Source organism: Symsagittifera roscoffensis, chromosome 3, assembly GCF_963678635.1.
Source record: "Symsagittifera roscoffensis chromosome 3, txSymRosc1.1, whole genome shotgun sequence".
In the NCBI taxonomy this organism is placed as follows: domain Eukaryota; kingdom Metazoa; phylum Xenacoelomorpha; order Acoela; family Convolutidae; genus Symsagittifera; species Symsagittifera roscoffensis.
Window position 1 is genome coordinate 83501556 of NC_087064.1, and position 15646 is coordinate 83517201.

The window sequence follows — 15646 nt, forward strand, 5'->3', positions numbered from 1 at the left end:
TGAACTTACAACCGCATTTAAGAACACCATTTTACAGACAATACAGAAAAATGACATCGTTTAAAGATTTGGGAAATACAAGCCGTCGGCTAAGCTTATGAACTCACAACCGCATTTTAGAGAATCATTTTACAGACAATACAGAAAAATGACATCGTTTAAAGATTTGGGAAATACAAGTCGTCGGCTAAGCTTATGAACTTACAACCGCATTTTAGAACACCATTTTACAGACAATACAGAAAAATGACATCGTTTAAAGATTTGGGAAATACAAGCCGTCGGCTAAGCTTATGAACTCACAACCGCATTTTAGAGAATCATTTTACAGACAATACAGAAAAATGACATCGATTAAAGATTTGGGAAATACAAGCCGTCGGCTAAGCTTATGAACTTATAACCGCATTTTAGAGAATCCTTTTACAGACAATACAGAAAAATGACATCGTTTAAAGATTTGGGAAATACAAGCCGTCGGCTAAGCTTATGAACTTACAACCGCATGATATGGAGCTATAAAAAAATCCAGCAAAATTCGTTCAGAAAATTTTCAGTTTTAGCTGTGTTTCTCGTAAATATTGGTCTAAACCGTTCGAGTGCTACTCGGTTGTATTTGAGAGCTAGCGTAAGTAAAAAAAACTTAATAAAATGAAACTGAAAAAAAATATATATGAACCAGAGTTGGAAAATAATCAATAACGCAATTAAATAGAAAAAAACTGACTTGTTTTATTTTGAAAAAGTCTTCCGAATTTCCAAGAAAAAATCGATAGCCCTAAAACTCATTGAAATTCTAGAACAATTCACGATTGACATTTTTTGATATAATTAACCCAATTTGAGAAAACTGGATCACCAGGTAAAAATTTGGTTCCGCTGGGAAATCTGATAATTGAACTCAAAATTCAAAATTAGAATTCGGTCAAGTTTTTGCCCTTTACGTTTTCGCTGTTCGATAGTGGTTTTTTTCCCTCCTCTTAACAAGCAAAATGAACTGAACTTGAAAAGAAATTAAAAGTCAAACCGCGAAAAAATAAATTGACCCAGAACAAACTTACAGACTTTTCCTGAAAAAAATCATCGCGATCTATTTAAGAGTCTGAACTACGTTCATCGACTCTTAATTAGTATCAAAAACTCTTTGATCATGTGCGGTTTCTTTCTCTTGCATCTTGAGCCTCTCAAATCAGCACCTAATTTTGAACTCGGATGTGATTGTTTTCTACACAAAATCAAGTACCACAAAAAATATCAGATGCAGAGCGACGGCGAATTAATTGATTCACTCTTAAATAACGCAAAGATAGTTTTGTTATTTCGAGAAACTTCAACAAACTTGTGAAATTGATTGAAAAATAAGCTGAAAACACATTCCTCCATGCTTATTTTCAAACCTCAAACTGAATCAACCAATTGATTACATCGTTTCAGGTGTTTTAACGTCTTCCATCAATGGTCATGCTGAGCCAAGTTCAGAGCAGATGCGTAATACTTTTCTTTCAAAAAAGCGCCATTCACGATATCACAAATTAGCCAACTTGTGAAAACCTAATTTAAGAGAAAAACAATCCTAATTTTTCAAAATTTAATAAGAGTAGCAGATGGCTGTGCGAGAGGGTCAGAGTTCGAGACGCATCAACCATTTTGACTTTATGAAAAACATTGATAAAAAGGGAAACAGAAGCTTACAGTAATGATAGATTGCATCGAACATTTTGATACGGAACACTTTTGATAGAAGCAAATAAGCGAGTAAACGGGAAGACAAAAAGTTATGTAAGAATGCTTTAGAAAAGACGTTCAGCTGCGGTATAATTCATACTTTCCATAAAAAATTTCCTAAAAAAGCCAGGACCCTTTCTCTAACTAGCTAAAAATTCATCAACGAACAAATGACAAAACCATCCCCAACACCAGCCATTTAAGAAAAAGCAGGAAAAATCAAATTCATTATCAGAAATAACCAATTAAATTAACTCACAATTTCAAAATCATCATATAAAGAAAACATAAGAAATTTTCTAAGAAATTGACACTAAAAACAAAATTAGCCAATCAAATTTCTTGGAAAGCCATAAAGCCGAAAAAAACTGAAAACTTAACTAAGGATAGCCGGTTACTGTGTTTTCAATTGAGTACCGTTTTTGCGTGGTGTCATAAACAGATCTGAACGAAAAACTCGAGCTGAAGCATATTCGAAAGTCATAGTAAAATTAGCAAAATAGACAACATTTCTTGAAGAAAAAACGAGTTGTTCAATTTTTACCAAGTTTTTACGGCTTAAATTGAGCAACTTAATTAATTAATAAAGATTAAATTAATTCTAAGCTATCAAGCCTGCTCGCTCGCTTTATTCGCTCGAATTAAGACTAAAAATCCCAAATTTTTAATCTGTTTTTCTCGATAATGGACAACTTTTGAAAAACTTGAGATGTCATTTTAATCACGACTTAAGGTCTTTAATATGATATATCACTCTACCCATTCCGATGATTAATAGTGATACCTTTTGTACTGTCGAATCACGACTGAAAATTTTACATGATATATCACTCGAATCAATCCGATGCTAATTTGTAGTTCCTAATTTTGCGTCGAAAACAAAAAAAATTTAAAAAATTCAAACACCAGAATACTAAAATCCTCCCTTTTTTCAAACTGCCAGATCAATTTTAGGGTTGCAAATCTACCGCAAAAACATGGAGTTTCAAATTTCTATAGCTTAGGAGATATCGAAACTTTTCGAAAAATGCCCTAATTCATCGGCAAGCTTAGAAAAAAAATCCCATTGTTTCATGCCTCAAAAGATGTGATGTCAATCAAACATTGCCAACAGACAATTAAAAATGAGTTTTAAACGAAAGGAAACAGAAAAAAAAAACTAATTTTTTGAAAAATTGAAACGAAACAAAACAGACAGAAAAAAAGCTTGCGAATTTTAAAGAAAAATATTGTGCCCTTAAAGCTCTTTGAACTTCACGAAAAATTTTTGTTTGACCCTTTTGTGATAATTTAACACAGAGCCGAAGCTGAGCTTCGCAACACTTGCGATGCAAAATTCATTGCGCTACAAAGTAGCGATTGAAAAAAAAAACAGAAGTAAAAACAAATTTCTGAAAGATTGAAAAAAGTTACTTCAACAGCCCTTAAATGGAAATCAATTATCGAGCCGCAATACAGGTGACAACAAAACTTGTCATAAGAAATTCATAAAATTTAAGTTTTTACGACCCATCCAAACTGAAACACATAATCCCAAACCGATATATTTTGACCTCAAAATTACGCATAATACGTTGACTTAGTCAATATAACATGAAAAAACTCTTTGAATATATATAAAAAAACGAAAGAATGAAAAAAACACAAAATCAGACATGGTAAATTTACAAATTTGGGAAGTTCCAGTTAAAGTAAAACCTGTTTAAATTGCAACAAAACCCATGCTTTAAAAAGTAACTAGTAAAAACCTTGCCAGGTAAAACACTGGCTTTTCAAAAAACGGAAAACGAACCGACAAGAACTAGGACGAAAACCACGAGCCCGACAAAAAATTTCGATTTGATTTTTTTGAAAAGATAATTACAACCTAAAACGGGCATGCAATAATTAATACTTAAGTAACTACTTATTTACTACTTAATACCTTTATTTGCATTTTCAAGAAATTAAGCATGTCAGAAGAGATCCTCTACAAGTGGAGATCCTTGTGCCTTAAGTTATTTACGGGAAAAAGTCTTGCACCCGATTGCAAAACACTTGCTTAATAATGGTCGGAACAATAAACAAGTAACGTAACTTCTCTGCCTGTCATAGGATTGATACAAAAGAAATACAATTGGTATAAGCAGTTAAAGAAGTCATCTTTAATTGAAAGAAATAGAACACTCCTTTGAAACTCTTTTAAGCAAGACTTCGAAGAACATATCTTGTTTGCAGGAAAAAAATATTCTACCGATTACAAAAAAGAAGACTACACTTATTGATCTTAATTGTAGCAATGAATACTCCGCATAAAGTTAAAAAGCTAATGAATTCCAAGAAACCAAACAAACACTGGTTTTAAACAAAAAAATTAATTCAATTTTGAAATTCAATAGAAAACATTCCATCTCTGCAAAGCTAGTGCAAGTTCTTTTTCTGATTGGTGATTTGTGAAAAATTAACCAAAATTGAGAAAATGAATTAATAGATCGAAATAAATTGCTTTTCGAAATAACTTGAATTTACGGCATTTATTCTTTTCTTTCTGTAAGCAAAATTGGATCCCTTTAAACACCAAGTGCGTGTGACAGAAGGCCCCAAATAAAACTAATTCCAAGCAAAGACAGCAATTAAGCAAATCACTCGTTCCTTTCTAATACTTTCACGAACCTTATTAACCTGTCTCATTTACGCTAGCTTATTCGATGCTTCATTTGACATCGCCGAAACAATAAATTGAAAATGTTGAGGACCTCATTTAGATTAGGGATCATGTTACTGTTTTGGGACCACTCTATAACACTTGGTTTTTACAGCCACCCTTCTATCACACTTGTACCTTCGATTGGGACAAATTTTAGAACTTTTATTATTTTCACTTTTCCAAGTGGAGCTAAAATAAGCATCAAACAATATCCAAAAAAAAAAACAGATTCAAAAATATCATGCTAATTCAACAAAAGTAAAACCAGATAAAATGCAATTGCTGCAAAAGTGCTACTAAATGAGCTCTTGTATTTGCGATTTGGGTTCGAAAATGAGGATTTCGTAATACGACACTATGCTTTGCTTGTGTAAGAAAACATACTGAAATTGAACACAACATTTTTACACAATTTGGTTTCAAGATGAGAACGTTTAGAAGATGAGAATGCTTCTGTAAATAACAACAAAAAATCAACCAGAACTCTTAATTTTTAAATCATCCTTTACGTCTTTTGTTTTTTCTACTGTATTATCATTCACATAACCAAGAGTTGTTGTTGTTGATATGACCCAGTGACCACTATGTAATCAGTTCAAACAATCAATCAAAAATTCTTACTTTGTATTACCCTATAATTCTTGTTGGTCACTATTGCTTTTACCTTTTTCCAACACTTTTGGTTGGGATGTATATGCACAAACCGATGAGTAACTGTGTCGGAGGAAAACAGGTTTCCAGAAAAACTTATCTATATCAGAAAATAATTCAACTAGCATAAAATGACATCACTTCAATTTCCTGGAATTTCGAATCTAGAAGACTAATTTAAAAACAAATATTTTGCAGTCTAACAACGTGAAGACAAACACAATAATGATTTTCAGCAGTTTTCATTTTGTACAATCTTGTTTGTTTTTAAGTAATCGTAGTAATGTTGGATGGTGCGCAAGTTGGTGTCCCCAAACACGACGTGACTTCTTTTCTCTATCAGGAATGCTGTGGCTTCTTGTGGCGTGAGTTGCCAGTGACGTAGGAGGTAGCAGGCCAACATTGTTGCACTTCGACTGCGTCCCGCTTTACAGTGGATATAAACGGTACTAAATACAAGTCAGACAATTTACAACTGCACGAGTTGCGAATTTAAAAAGGACACTCATAAAGACTATTCAAAACAATCGCATTATCAAATCAAAAATCATTTGTTTTTCCAGTTGGGATGTCAGCTTTCAAGCAATGAAACTTTTAGTGCACATCGCCAATATCTAAAAACACTCCAATTTACAAAAGCGTCACAACTCTAACCGATAATATCTGTACTCGATCCCAAATCATGCATTATATTTTTCTACATCTCATTAATAAAGATTTTTTTCGGAAAAAAGTTCTTATCTGTACACCGAGAACTTATCTCAATTGCGATGATTTTCATTGACGATGATGGACCGAATTGGGCATATGATTGGAAAGGCTTCAGTACAAGACTATGGAGTGATGTTTGCTCTTACCACTGTTTAGACACATTGTCATGGATGAATTGGACGCCCTGGTGAATCTGCTGCCGAGTGGGGGACCCCACAAAATCCACCACTGGCAAATTCAACTGCACAACTCCCATCGACAGCCACTGTTCATCTGTGGGAGTAAGATACTTGAGCTCAAACTTCTCGTTCATAGAGAGAACCGCTTTCACTCCCACATTCTGCACCAGATCGTCCACTGAAGACCAGAGAGGGATGGCCCCTAGCACTACATGTGGGCAGATTTCGTGGTACCATACACGATGTCCGAGCTTCTCCAGCACCAGGTTATAACCCAGAGAAGGGAGGAACCCTATTCTGGACTTGAGATATGATGTCATTGTGATCAGAAAATAACTTGGCCAGGTTTCAGTCCTTATGTACAGCTCACATTTGTTGACTAAAAATCAAGCTATCGCATTTGTTTGTTTCAGTTCACTATTTATCCACTCAACAAATTTGACTTCTAAGATAAGGACCTTGTTTGATGGGAAAATCAGGAAGCCGGAAGATAACAAATCATTAAATACACATTGAATTAAATAGATTTATTAATGGCTTTCCAGGCAAAATTTGAAAGTTGATTCAGGAAGTATAAAAACATTTCTATAAATTGATTCGGTTTCTGTCAAAATCTATGATGACAAATATTTATGTACAGCAGCTTATGAATAGCAAAATCAAAGCAATGTTATTTATAACTTCAAGAAGCCTTCATGTACAAAACTTGCCAGCGAACGATAGCTTGGCAGCTGGTCTCAAAAGTGCTCAGCGTAATAATGAAAGCATAAAAAATCAATTTGAGTTATTGAAAACCGTTCACAATATAAATATTTGAACGCCTTTTCAGTCAATCACACCAACAGTAGCCAATTCGTTCATTCATCTACCATATCAAACGCATCATAATGATAAATCGATGTCAAAGCATCCTCTAATACAATAATAATAATACCATTTCAGTCTGTACAATTTAAATTTTGAGGTAACAATAGACCGCTGCAATGTAGCCGTTGTCATCAGATTTCATTGACCTGTTTTAGGATTTAGCTCAAACTCTTTTCAAAATAGCAGAGGCAGATATTTTCGATGAAGTTTGATTAAGTTCAGTATGGATTTGATTTTTTTTCTCACAGCAACTCAGGCTTCCACAGTTTAATATTACAGTCATCGAAGCCACTGGATACAATGGTATCATCATCTACCCATGCCAGTCCAGTAATGTTACTCTTAGGATGAGTCTGCATGAGCTTGGAGAAGTTGGCTTTGCTGTTGACATTCCAGACTATGATATTGGTATCCAGTCCGGCGGATATCAAGTGAGTCGAATCACTGTGCCATGCAAGCATGTCTACTCTTGCCGAATGGTAGCACAAGTCACACTTTAACTCGTATTCCCCCTCTTTCACTTCGTACACTTTGATCACACGAGTCGAGTCAATCACAGCAAGAAATTTTCCATCAGGTGAGAACTCCAGGTTCGAAGGCTCATTTATCAAGGTGATTTCCTTGTCAGGCTCCAAGCTAACTTCACCAACAAGATTGAAAACTCTCACTTTCTTATCAGCACAAGACAGAGCCACTTTCTGACCATCATGCGAAATTGCAAGTTTCTTTAGGCCATACTTCAGATCCATGGTATGGACAACATCGAGTCCATTGATTATGATAACGTGATTAAGGCATCCGACAACTGCCAAGGCAGAAGAACTATTCAGCGCCACTACTTTTTGAGGCTGAGAAGGACACTTGAGAGGCTCGCCTACAAAGGAACAACTGGCGCTGTCAATGAATCGGACGGTGTCGTCATACGAGGCAACTGCAATTGTGCATCCACCTCTGTTGGCCATGGACACCACCTGCGCTTTCAAATTGCCACCCTGGAACAATAAATTATACTAAGTCTCAACGGGAAGATAATCAAACAATTCCCCTAATAACAACTACATTGAAAAATTAAATAGAAACGAATTGAATTGATTTTTTAAATCATTTAAAGCATCAAATTCAGTTAATTAATATTATTGCTTACTTTACACCAACCAATAAAAAACTGTCCTAAACCCTCCATTTTTTTCAGTTGCAAGCTGTTAGTTTGACTAACCGTTACTGACTGACAATCACCCGTATTTGGGTCCCATTTGTACACACTTCCAACGAAGTCTGCCGAGAACATCGTGTGATTCCCATCCTCGGACTTCACGAAACACAGACTGGTGATTTTCTTGTTATGACCCTTCACCACTTTCTTTGGCAACTCGACATTATCGTAATCCAGATATGTAATTTGTCCCTCCAGTGAAAGCGTTATGATATGGTCATTCTGCCAGAGGCATCCCACTTGCATGCTTCCAACTTCGGTTCCAAACTTGAAAGTCCTCAGGAGCTCCAAGGTTGCGACATTCCAGATTTTGGCAGTCTTATCAGCCGATACACTCAACAACTTAGTTCCATCTGACGAGAAACAGACACTATATACACTTCCACCATGCGCAGTTTCGCCATCTTGGAAATAACCTTTCAAAATTCCGTCTTTAGCTTCAAAAAGTCCAATTTTCCTGTCCGCTGAGCATGTTGCAAACACTTCACCTCCCGGGCTAAATCTCACACACTGAACAAAGTTGGTATGTTCTTGAAAAGTTGACTTGACCTTGAACGGTGGACCTTCATGCAACACCGCTGTCATATCTTCACTACCTGTCACTACTCTAAAAGGCCGTGTCGGTTTAAAGTCACAGGAGTTGACAGTCTTGCTATGACCGGAAATAGTTCCGGTTGTCGTTCCAGTATCAGACAGAAACACGCTGGCATATGAGTCTTTGCCACTTCCTCCACAGATCATTCTCTGGTTGTCAGGAGACCATGCTAGGTCCTTGATTGCTCCTCCATACGGCGTGAACTCGTTTTTCAAAATATGTTCGGCTTGTGTAGTGTCCCAGATTCGGATCTTGCCACTCTCGTCACCCGATGCGATATAGAAACCCGAAGGTGCATACTTGGCAACATTCACTTGAGCTCCATGCTCCGTGTACAATTCGCACTGGGAGGGATCTTCGATGTTCCGAATGAAAACAGTGTTTCCGAATCCGTATAGGAAATTCTTGCCTTTTGGATCACCACTCAACACTGTTGGAAAACCTCGCTCCGTTTTGGGAGAGGCAGCAAAGATTTTGAAGTACTCGGCACGGGATGTAGTCATAACAATCCTGCAGAATGAAAAATATTAACACTGTTGTTGCAACTTTCCCTATAGCTACAAAAAACATATGAACTCAAGGCACTGAAGCTCTATATCTTATAGCCAAATTAGCGCATTATGGCCAAATTAGAACCTTATCGAGTAATATTTACTTGCTTTAGTTTTATATGAGTCTTCGAAATGGTTAAATCGATTTAAGAAAGATAAGAGCTTGAATTTACACATACAATTCATATACACTTGGTGCTCGCGAAAACAATATGAAGTAAAACTGAACACATTCATCATGTTTTTTTTTACAAAACTGTGGAAAAATTCATACCCGGAACCCAAAACCACACCTGGATACGTGACTTATTATTTTGATTACTTGAATTAAAAAGAGTGAGGTGATAAAAAATGAATTAAAAGTACATTTACAACAATAAAAATCGGTTGCTGTGAAAGTAGGACATTATGATCATCTGCCGACTGCGAGCTTGACAAGAAAAAAGCGGAAAAAAAACAAACACGCAGCTCAAAATGACACCTGAACCCAGAGTACTTTCTACCATAATCGGCAGTCGAACTTCAATACAGGCTGGCCAACATTCTCAAAAGTATACGAACTGTATACGAACCTATAAGGATGTTTTCAATACACTTGACGTTTTCAATATACATTCGCGCTCATTTAGTATTTCAATCCTCAAATTTGAGACTTCCTCTTCTTGAACAATTTCGAACACTTCATTATATGAGTGAGGTCGCAAAACAGAACCCAACAAAAAAGTATTCACAAAATGACAGTCGGGAAAAAGTAGCACAACCTTATGCCCACTACGAGTTAACTAAAAGTTTTAAGAACTTGAAACAATTTTTTCATTTCATCTTTGTTTGCTATTGATTCTTTTTAGTATATGAGGATTGAATTAGGTAAAAACCTCAAACTTGGAAAATAATTGTATTTGAATTAACGCACAAATTGAAGTGAACTAAATTGGGCTCAAAATCGTTTTATCAAGTTCAGTGTAGTTAAGTTAATCTCAAATCGCAAAAAAAAACCTAACTAATTTTTCTCAGCCCAACAAACAATTCATCAGCCCAATCGTGATTACCGTGAAAAAAAGATCAAATGAAAAAAACTGTCGTTAGATTCGAAGAAAATTAACAAGTTCATTCACAAAAACAAATATCAAATGCCGAAAATAGAACTACTATTAGACAACATGGCACAAACAGTAGAATCTGACACAAACGAACAAACATTACTGTCGTCTCTTGACTTACGATATGCTTATTCGCATATCCCTTTTGATAAACCAACCCGAGAGCAGTGCAGTTTTAGCCTTAACGAGGGAAACGCCACGGGAACCTATCAATCCCAAACAGGTTTCTACTGGCTCACGGATATGCTGGCAGAAGTTCAAAAGGCAACCGACCTCAAGCTAACAAATTGCAAAAATACATACGCATACCTCGATGATATACTAAATGTTACCAAAGGATCGTTGGAGGTGCACAAAAACACATTGCAGAAAGTCTATAGACATATGTAAGTTTGCACGCAAACAGATAGAATGGCTAGGCTATAATATAAATAGCGAGGGCACAATACCTCTAATAAGAAAAACAGAACCCATAGAAAGACTATCTCCACTTAAAACATTCAAAGAATTAAAAAGTTTAATGGGCTCAATGATTACGTCTCAAATGGCATAATTCCCAAATAGCATAAAAATGCAAAGTTTCCCAAATGGCATAACTTTCATGCAAGTTGCATTTAGAAAATCGAAATAACTTTTTCGTGAACAATGTGCGTGAACAATGTCGTCAAATTGTCAATTTAAATGCTGATTGACTTTTTATCTTGAAAAAACTGCAGAATTTTTTTAATCAAAAGCGAAAAGCATAAGCTTGCGGTTATTGATAAGCTTCTTGTGGTCAATTGTCGCTCAACATTTGTTTGGAAGCAATGAACTCCAAATCATACTTTCGTTCCTGAAAATTAGATGTTAGAATTTGATATTGATAGCCACTGTTTGAATTGCAAAGAAAACTTGAAATTTATGCCATTTGGTAAAAGTTTCATTTTTATGCCATTTGGGAATTATGCCAGTTGCGAAGTTACCGGCTCAATACATCATCTCACAAGATACATTCCCCACCTGGCACAAACTGCCGCAGCACGAGGTCCCCTCGTAAAAACACAAAACACTAGATTGGACAACAGAACATGACTTTTAACAAAATTTAAAACATCAATTTCTGAAATCACACAATTAACATTTTGACCAAAACCTTGTAACACGCGAGGTTTGTGACGCACCAACTTCCGGCCTAGAAGCAGCCCTAGAAAAAACACATCAAAAGCCTGGATGGCCGATCGCGTACGCGTCAAGATTGATATTCTTTGGAAGAAAAAAATCAGTAAATAATTTTACCGTCATTACAGATCACCAAGCTTTAATCAGCGAATTTAACGCAAGCGGAAGATGAAAAACTAGTCGAAGTAGACTAAAAAGATGGATCGATCGGCTAATTCCTTTCATTTTTGACATGAAACATTTGGCGGAAAATAAATTGGGATTAATTGAATAGATATCCCAAAATCCGGTTGGATTAGCAATACCACCTAGTGAGTATGATGAGGAATTTAATGTGGCGTCAATCAACTCATTCATAACTAATCTTGAGATGATTGACAACTAAACCTTAAACCAACTGGCCAATCAAAAGCTAGCACCGAATCGACTGGTCAAAAAACGCGCGGAAAATGAAAGAACGCTAACAAGCCAATTCAAATCTCAAATGCATTCAAAAATTTCACACCGCACAAGTGGTCAAATATCTCAACAAAATCTCATTCATTCGCTCACAGATTATTCTAGGATGCAGTCTAAACGAAGAGAAAAACCGATGTTGTCATTTTCACACAATTACTGTCAAGCCCACAGAAGATGCGAAAACGAATTAATTACTAAGGATTTGAAGGCGGATTTATTTCGGAAAACGAAGGTAACACAGATCGTAACAAAACCAGTCGAAGAACAGAAAAGTGGCAAGGAGAATCCTATCGGGAGGAGAGCCTCTCAGATCCACGATGGCATAGACGAAGGACAAATGAAAAACGTATAAGCCATCCAGACGCTACATTCCAAATAAAACCTGTTGTCGAACCTAACGAAGAGGTACAATTAGATTTTGCGAGACCTCTACCGGATGAACTAAATACAGATGCAAATATACAGATGCATATATACTAGTTGCTATCGATAAGAGGTCAAATTTCAACAGCTAAGGTAGTTTCAAACAGGACAGCGGACGTCGCAATGATTTTTATGCAACGTTACATATCAAATAACGGAGTACCACGTAAGCTAAGATGCGACCAGGTTTTAACATTCCGAGCCAAAAAAATTTGAACTTTTTGCAAATCAAACAATATTTATATCTTTTTCGCACCGGTCGATGATCAAAGATCCATAGTGGTGGTAGAAACATTGATACAAACACTTATACGGCGACTCGGAGTAATGAGAATTGACACGAAAAACACTCCGTTCAAATTAGCCTCGGATGTCGTGGAAATTATCAAAACGTTACGCATAACTCCACACAGAATAATAAAAATCACACTATGTGAAGCACATATGGGCAGAGAAGCTAATACTCCACTTTCAAACATAGCAAAAAAATTCACCAATTTAAATTGGGAAAACGCCAAACGCGCCTGTTAGATCGGAAAAACTTGATGCACCCTCCAATGCAGCGAAAAAATTACACGACCTCCAAATGTGGTCAGAAGACGAGTTCACAAAAAAAAGAAGAGTCCCGGAGCCTGCAATCATTCAACACATACCAACCAAAGATAGCCACCAAACACAGGAGTGAAAACTAGGCGAAAATTAGCTCTTGAAAAATAGACATTAAATGTAAGATATAGGGCATTCAGCAACAGGTTGAACCAAATATCAAAAAAACGAATAGAACAAATAGCTAAAAAAAGATACGCCACAAACAGCGTGGGTACAAACAAAAGGAAAACAACCAAGACTACCAAAAAAAAATGGTGGAGTTGCGTTCGTTCTAATACTTTAATCTGCTATCCATACCGGCCGTCACGATCCAGCGACTACGTGGCATATAAATCCGCGGAGAACAGGACCCTGTTTGCTTTTTTTTAGATATTGAAGACCCTAACGCACCTCAACACACTTTGTTCCGAGAGGACACAACGGGACTACCAGTGAAGTTAACTCAAAAGGAGTTATTGGATAGCGGATCAAAATGAAAGCTACGGGAAACCGACAGGGGAAAAAACGAACACCAACAAGGGGATTGAAGTTCCACATGGAATCAAAGACAGCATAAACCCAAAAGAAGCAGTCGGAGAGCGAGACATATCAACCTCAATGGTGACTCGGGGTCATCGACTTCGGAAAACACCGCACCATCCCCAAAACGGGATAACAAAAAGAAAACGCCGGAAGCCGCCAAACAGCTGGCACTGACGAGAAAGTCGGGTCGAGCCAGACAATCAACACTAGCCGGGGCACTGGGGAACCTGACCCAATCACCGCCAAATTAATTCTCAATCGAATCACCCACGGACAAAACACCAGGGAAACGCTACGACAATGAATCAACCTTCTCAACGCCTGATCCAAAACACAGCCTAAAAAGCCTCATCTCAGATATGGGATTTCATGAGAAATTGCCGCAGTACAAGGCCTGCGTGAAATTTTTTGGAGGCCATAAAACCAAAGGCAAAGAAAGAAGAGCAACAAGCAATGGAGATCATCGACTTTGTGTCCCCTGCAGACAGCCTACAGAAAAAGCAAGATATGGAGGTTCTCGTCGTAACAAACATACACAAGAAAATCGAGAACACAGAGGCAGATCACAAAAGAGATGACCTCGAGAAACACCACAAAAACAACAAACAGAGGACCAGGAAGATGAGGAAATCCAACAGGAATTGAGAAAAGAAAAAGAAACAGTGTAGAAGCCATTTAGTCCGATGAGGACTTATAACTCAACGTTGTCCTTATGGGACACAAGAACTCTGGTCCCACTGAGACCTAAAACTCAAATCATTAATAATTTGTGTTATTTTTCTCACGGGTGGGAAGGGATGTCATCTGGCCGGATCGGCAAAGCTAGAGATTGATTTATAATAATGTTAGCTCACTGCGATGAGCTTGTCACTTGACATTGTATGATGTTACGAAAGCGCAACATCACGATATGTTGGTTAGAATATGAAATAAAGACTTTCAGAACTAGTTGTTTTATTTGAGTTCTCAGTTAACAATATTTTTCGTTTACGAATCCCCGCGGCATGACAGAGACAAAAACAGTTCCATAAAATCTTACCAAATAAATCTTTTGAGCGATTAAGTTGTGAAATTTTAATTTTGTACACCACGTCGTCCTGAATTCCTTTTTAAAATAACTATCAACTTTTGCCCTTCAACCGTCACAAATTAAATTGACCAAGCCGATAAGACATCAACAGAAACCACTTTAATAAAAAAAAAACTCCGAATAAACAAATCAAAAAAAATATTCAAAACTCGAGATGTAAATAGACGAAAAAATAGCAAAAAGACAATTTGAAAACAGTCGATGAAAGTCAGGAAACCAAAAAAAATACTGTTTTAATCTGTGAAAAAAACTTCAATCTTTGAATTTCAAAGAAAAGATATACTTGCCCCTAATGTCTTGGAAATTTCAAGAGCTATTTATGATTGCCAATTTTTTGATAAAATTGACCCAATTTGAGAAAACTGGATAATTGTAACGAAAAACTCTTTTTGCTGGGAAATCTGAAATCCACTTTCAAAACTAGAAGGCGAGCGCCTTTCTTGTAACTTTCACCCTTTAGCTATTCTGTATTAAAGGAAATGAACTGAACTTACAAAGATATCGAAAGTCAAACAACAAAATCAAATTTGAGCGTGGACAAACTATAGGACACTTTATTGGCCTAGAAGATCATCTCGATCTACAAAAGAGTCTCCAATACGTTCTTTGACTCTTCGTAAAACGACCACTAGCAATTTTTGCAAGACTTGTTTAAATCGATAAAAACCATGCTTTGGAAATTAAGCCGACAAAATTTCAGTAGATAAAAATCCGACGATTCCCAAAAAAGGCCATTTCATTCATACCAAAAACAAGTTCCGACTGGGACTCAAACTCCAGACCATATGGCGCATAATCCAGAACAAGTACAGTGCTGATTTAAATTAACCGGACAAAACGCGTTAAACTTGAAATTTAAAACCCGTTTTTCTCAAATTGGGTTGAGTTTAGGTGAAAACTTATGAAGAAAAAACTTGCTTAAAATTTTAGCAGAATTAATATGGTGTCATTTGTTTTGCGAAATTCGGGCCCAAAATTTTGCCCCAAAAATGGGTCATTTTGCGGTTTCTTAGTTAATCAAAACTTACGCCGAAAATACCCAGTCGATCGCAGACATAATTAAATCAAAGTGAGCCCCTTACGTAGCCCAACAAACTTTAAGATGGG

General features: G+C 36.6%; 2 protein-coding genes across 2 annotated transcripts; both read right to left on the reverse strand.

Annotated features, from left to right (window-relative positions):
- Window positions 1–5145: 5145 nt before the first annotated feature.
- LOC134841448 (phosphatidylglycerophosphatase and protein-tyrosine phosphatase 1-like) lies at window positions 5146–6319 on the reverse strand. Its single transcript, XM_063857444.1, has 2 exons — window positions 5920–6319; window positions 5146–5511 (listed from the first exon to the last, which is right to left on the reverse strand). The coding sequence occupies exons 1-2, from the start codon at window positions 6270–6272 to the stop codon at window positions 5295–5297; spliced, it is 570 nt and encodes a 189-aa protein (XP_063713514.1). The 5' UTR covers window positions 6273–6319; the 3' UTR covers window positions 5146–5294.
- A 116-nt stretch (window positions 6320–6435) lies between these two features.
- On the reverse strand, window positions 6436–9172 carry LOC134841446 (actin-interacting protein 1-like). The gene is made up of 2 exons (XM_063857443.1): window positions 8036–9172; window positions 6436–7811 (listed from the first exon to the last, which is right to left on the reverse strand). The coding sequence occupies exons 1-2, from the start codon at window positions 9128–9130 to the stop codon at window positions 7062–7064; spliced, it is 1845 nt and encodes a 614-aa protein (XP_063713513.1). The 5' UTR covers window positions 9131–9172; the 3' UTR covers window positions 6436–7061.
- Window positions 9173–15646: the final 6474 nt, after the last annotated feature.

Bases quoted from the DNA above. Each gene is read 5' to 3' on its own strand.
- LOC134841448 (XM_063857444.1), bottom strand. From the start codon at position 6,272: ATGACATCATATCTCAAGTCCAGAATAGGGTTCCTCCCTTCTCTGGGT. The intron at 5,512-5,919 runs GTAAGAGCAAAC...ACTTGTATTTAG, and splicing joins GACAATGTGTCTAAACAGTG to TACCGTTTATATCCACTGTA.
- LOC134841446 (XM_063857443.1), bottom strand. From the start codon at position 9,130: ATGACTACATCCCGTGCCGAGTACTTCAAAATCTTTGCTGCCTCTCCC. The intron at 7,812-8,035 runs GTTAGTCAAACT...TTATTGTTCCAG, and splicing joins GTGATTGTCAGTCAGTAACG to GGTGGCAATTTGAAAGCGCA.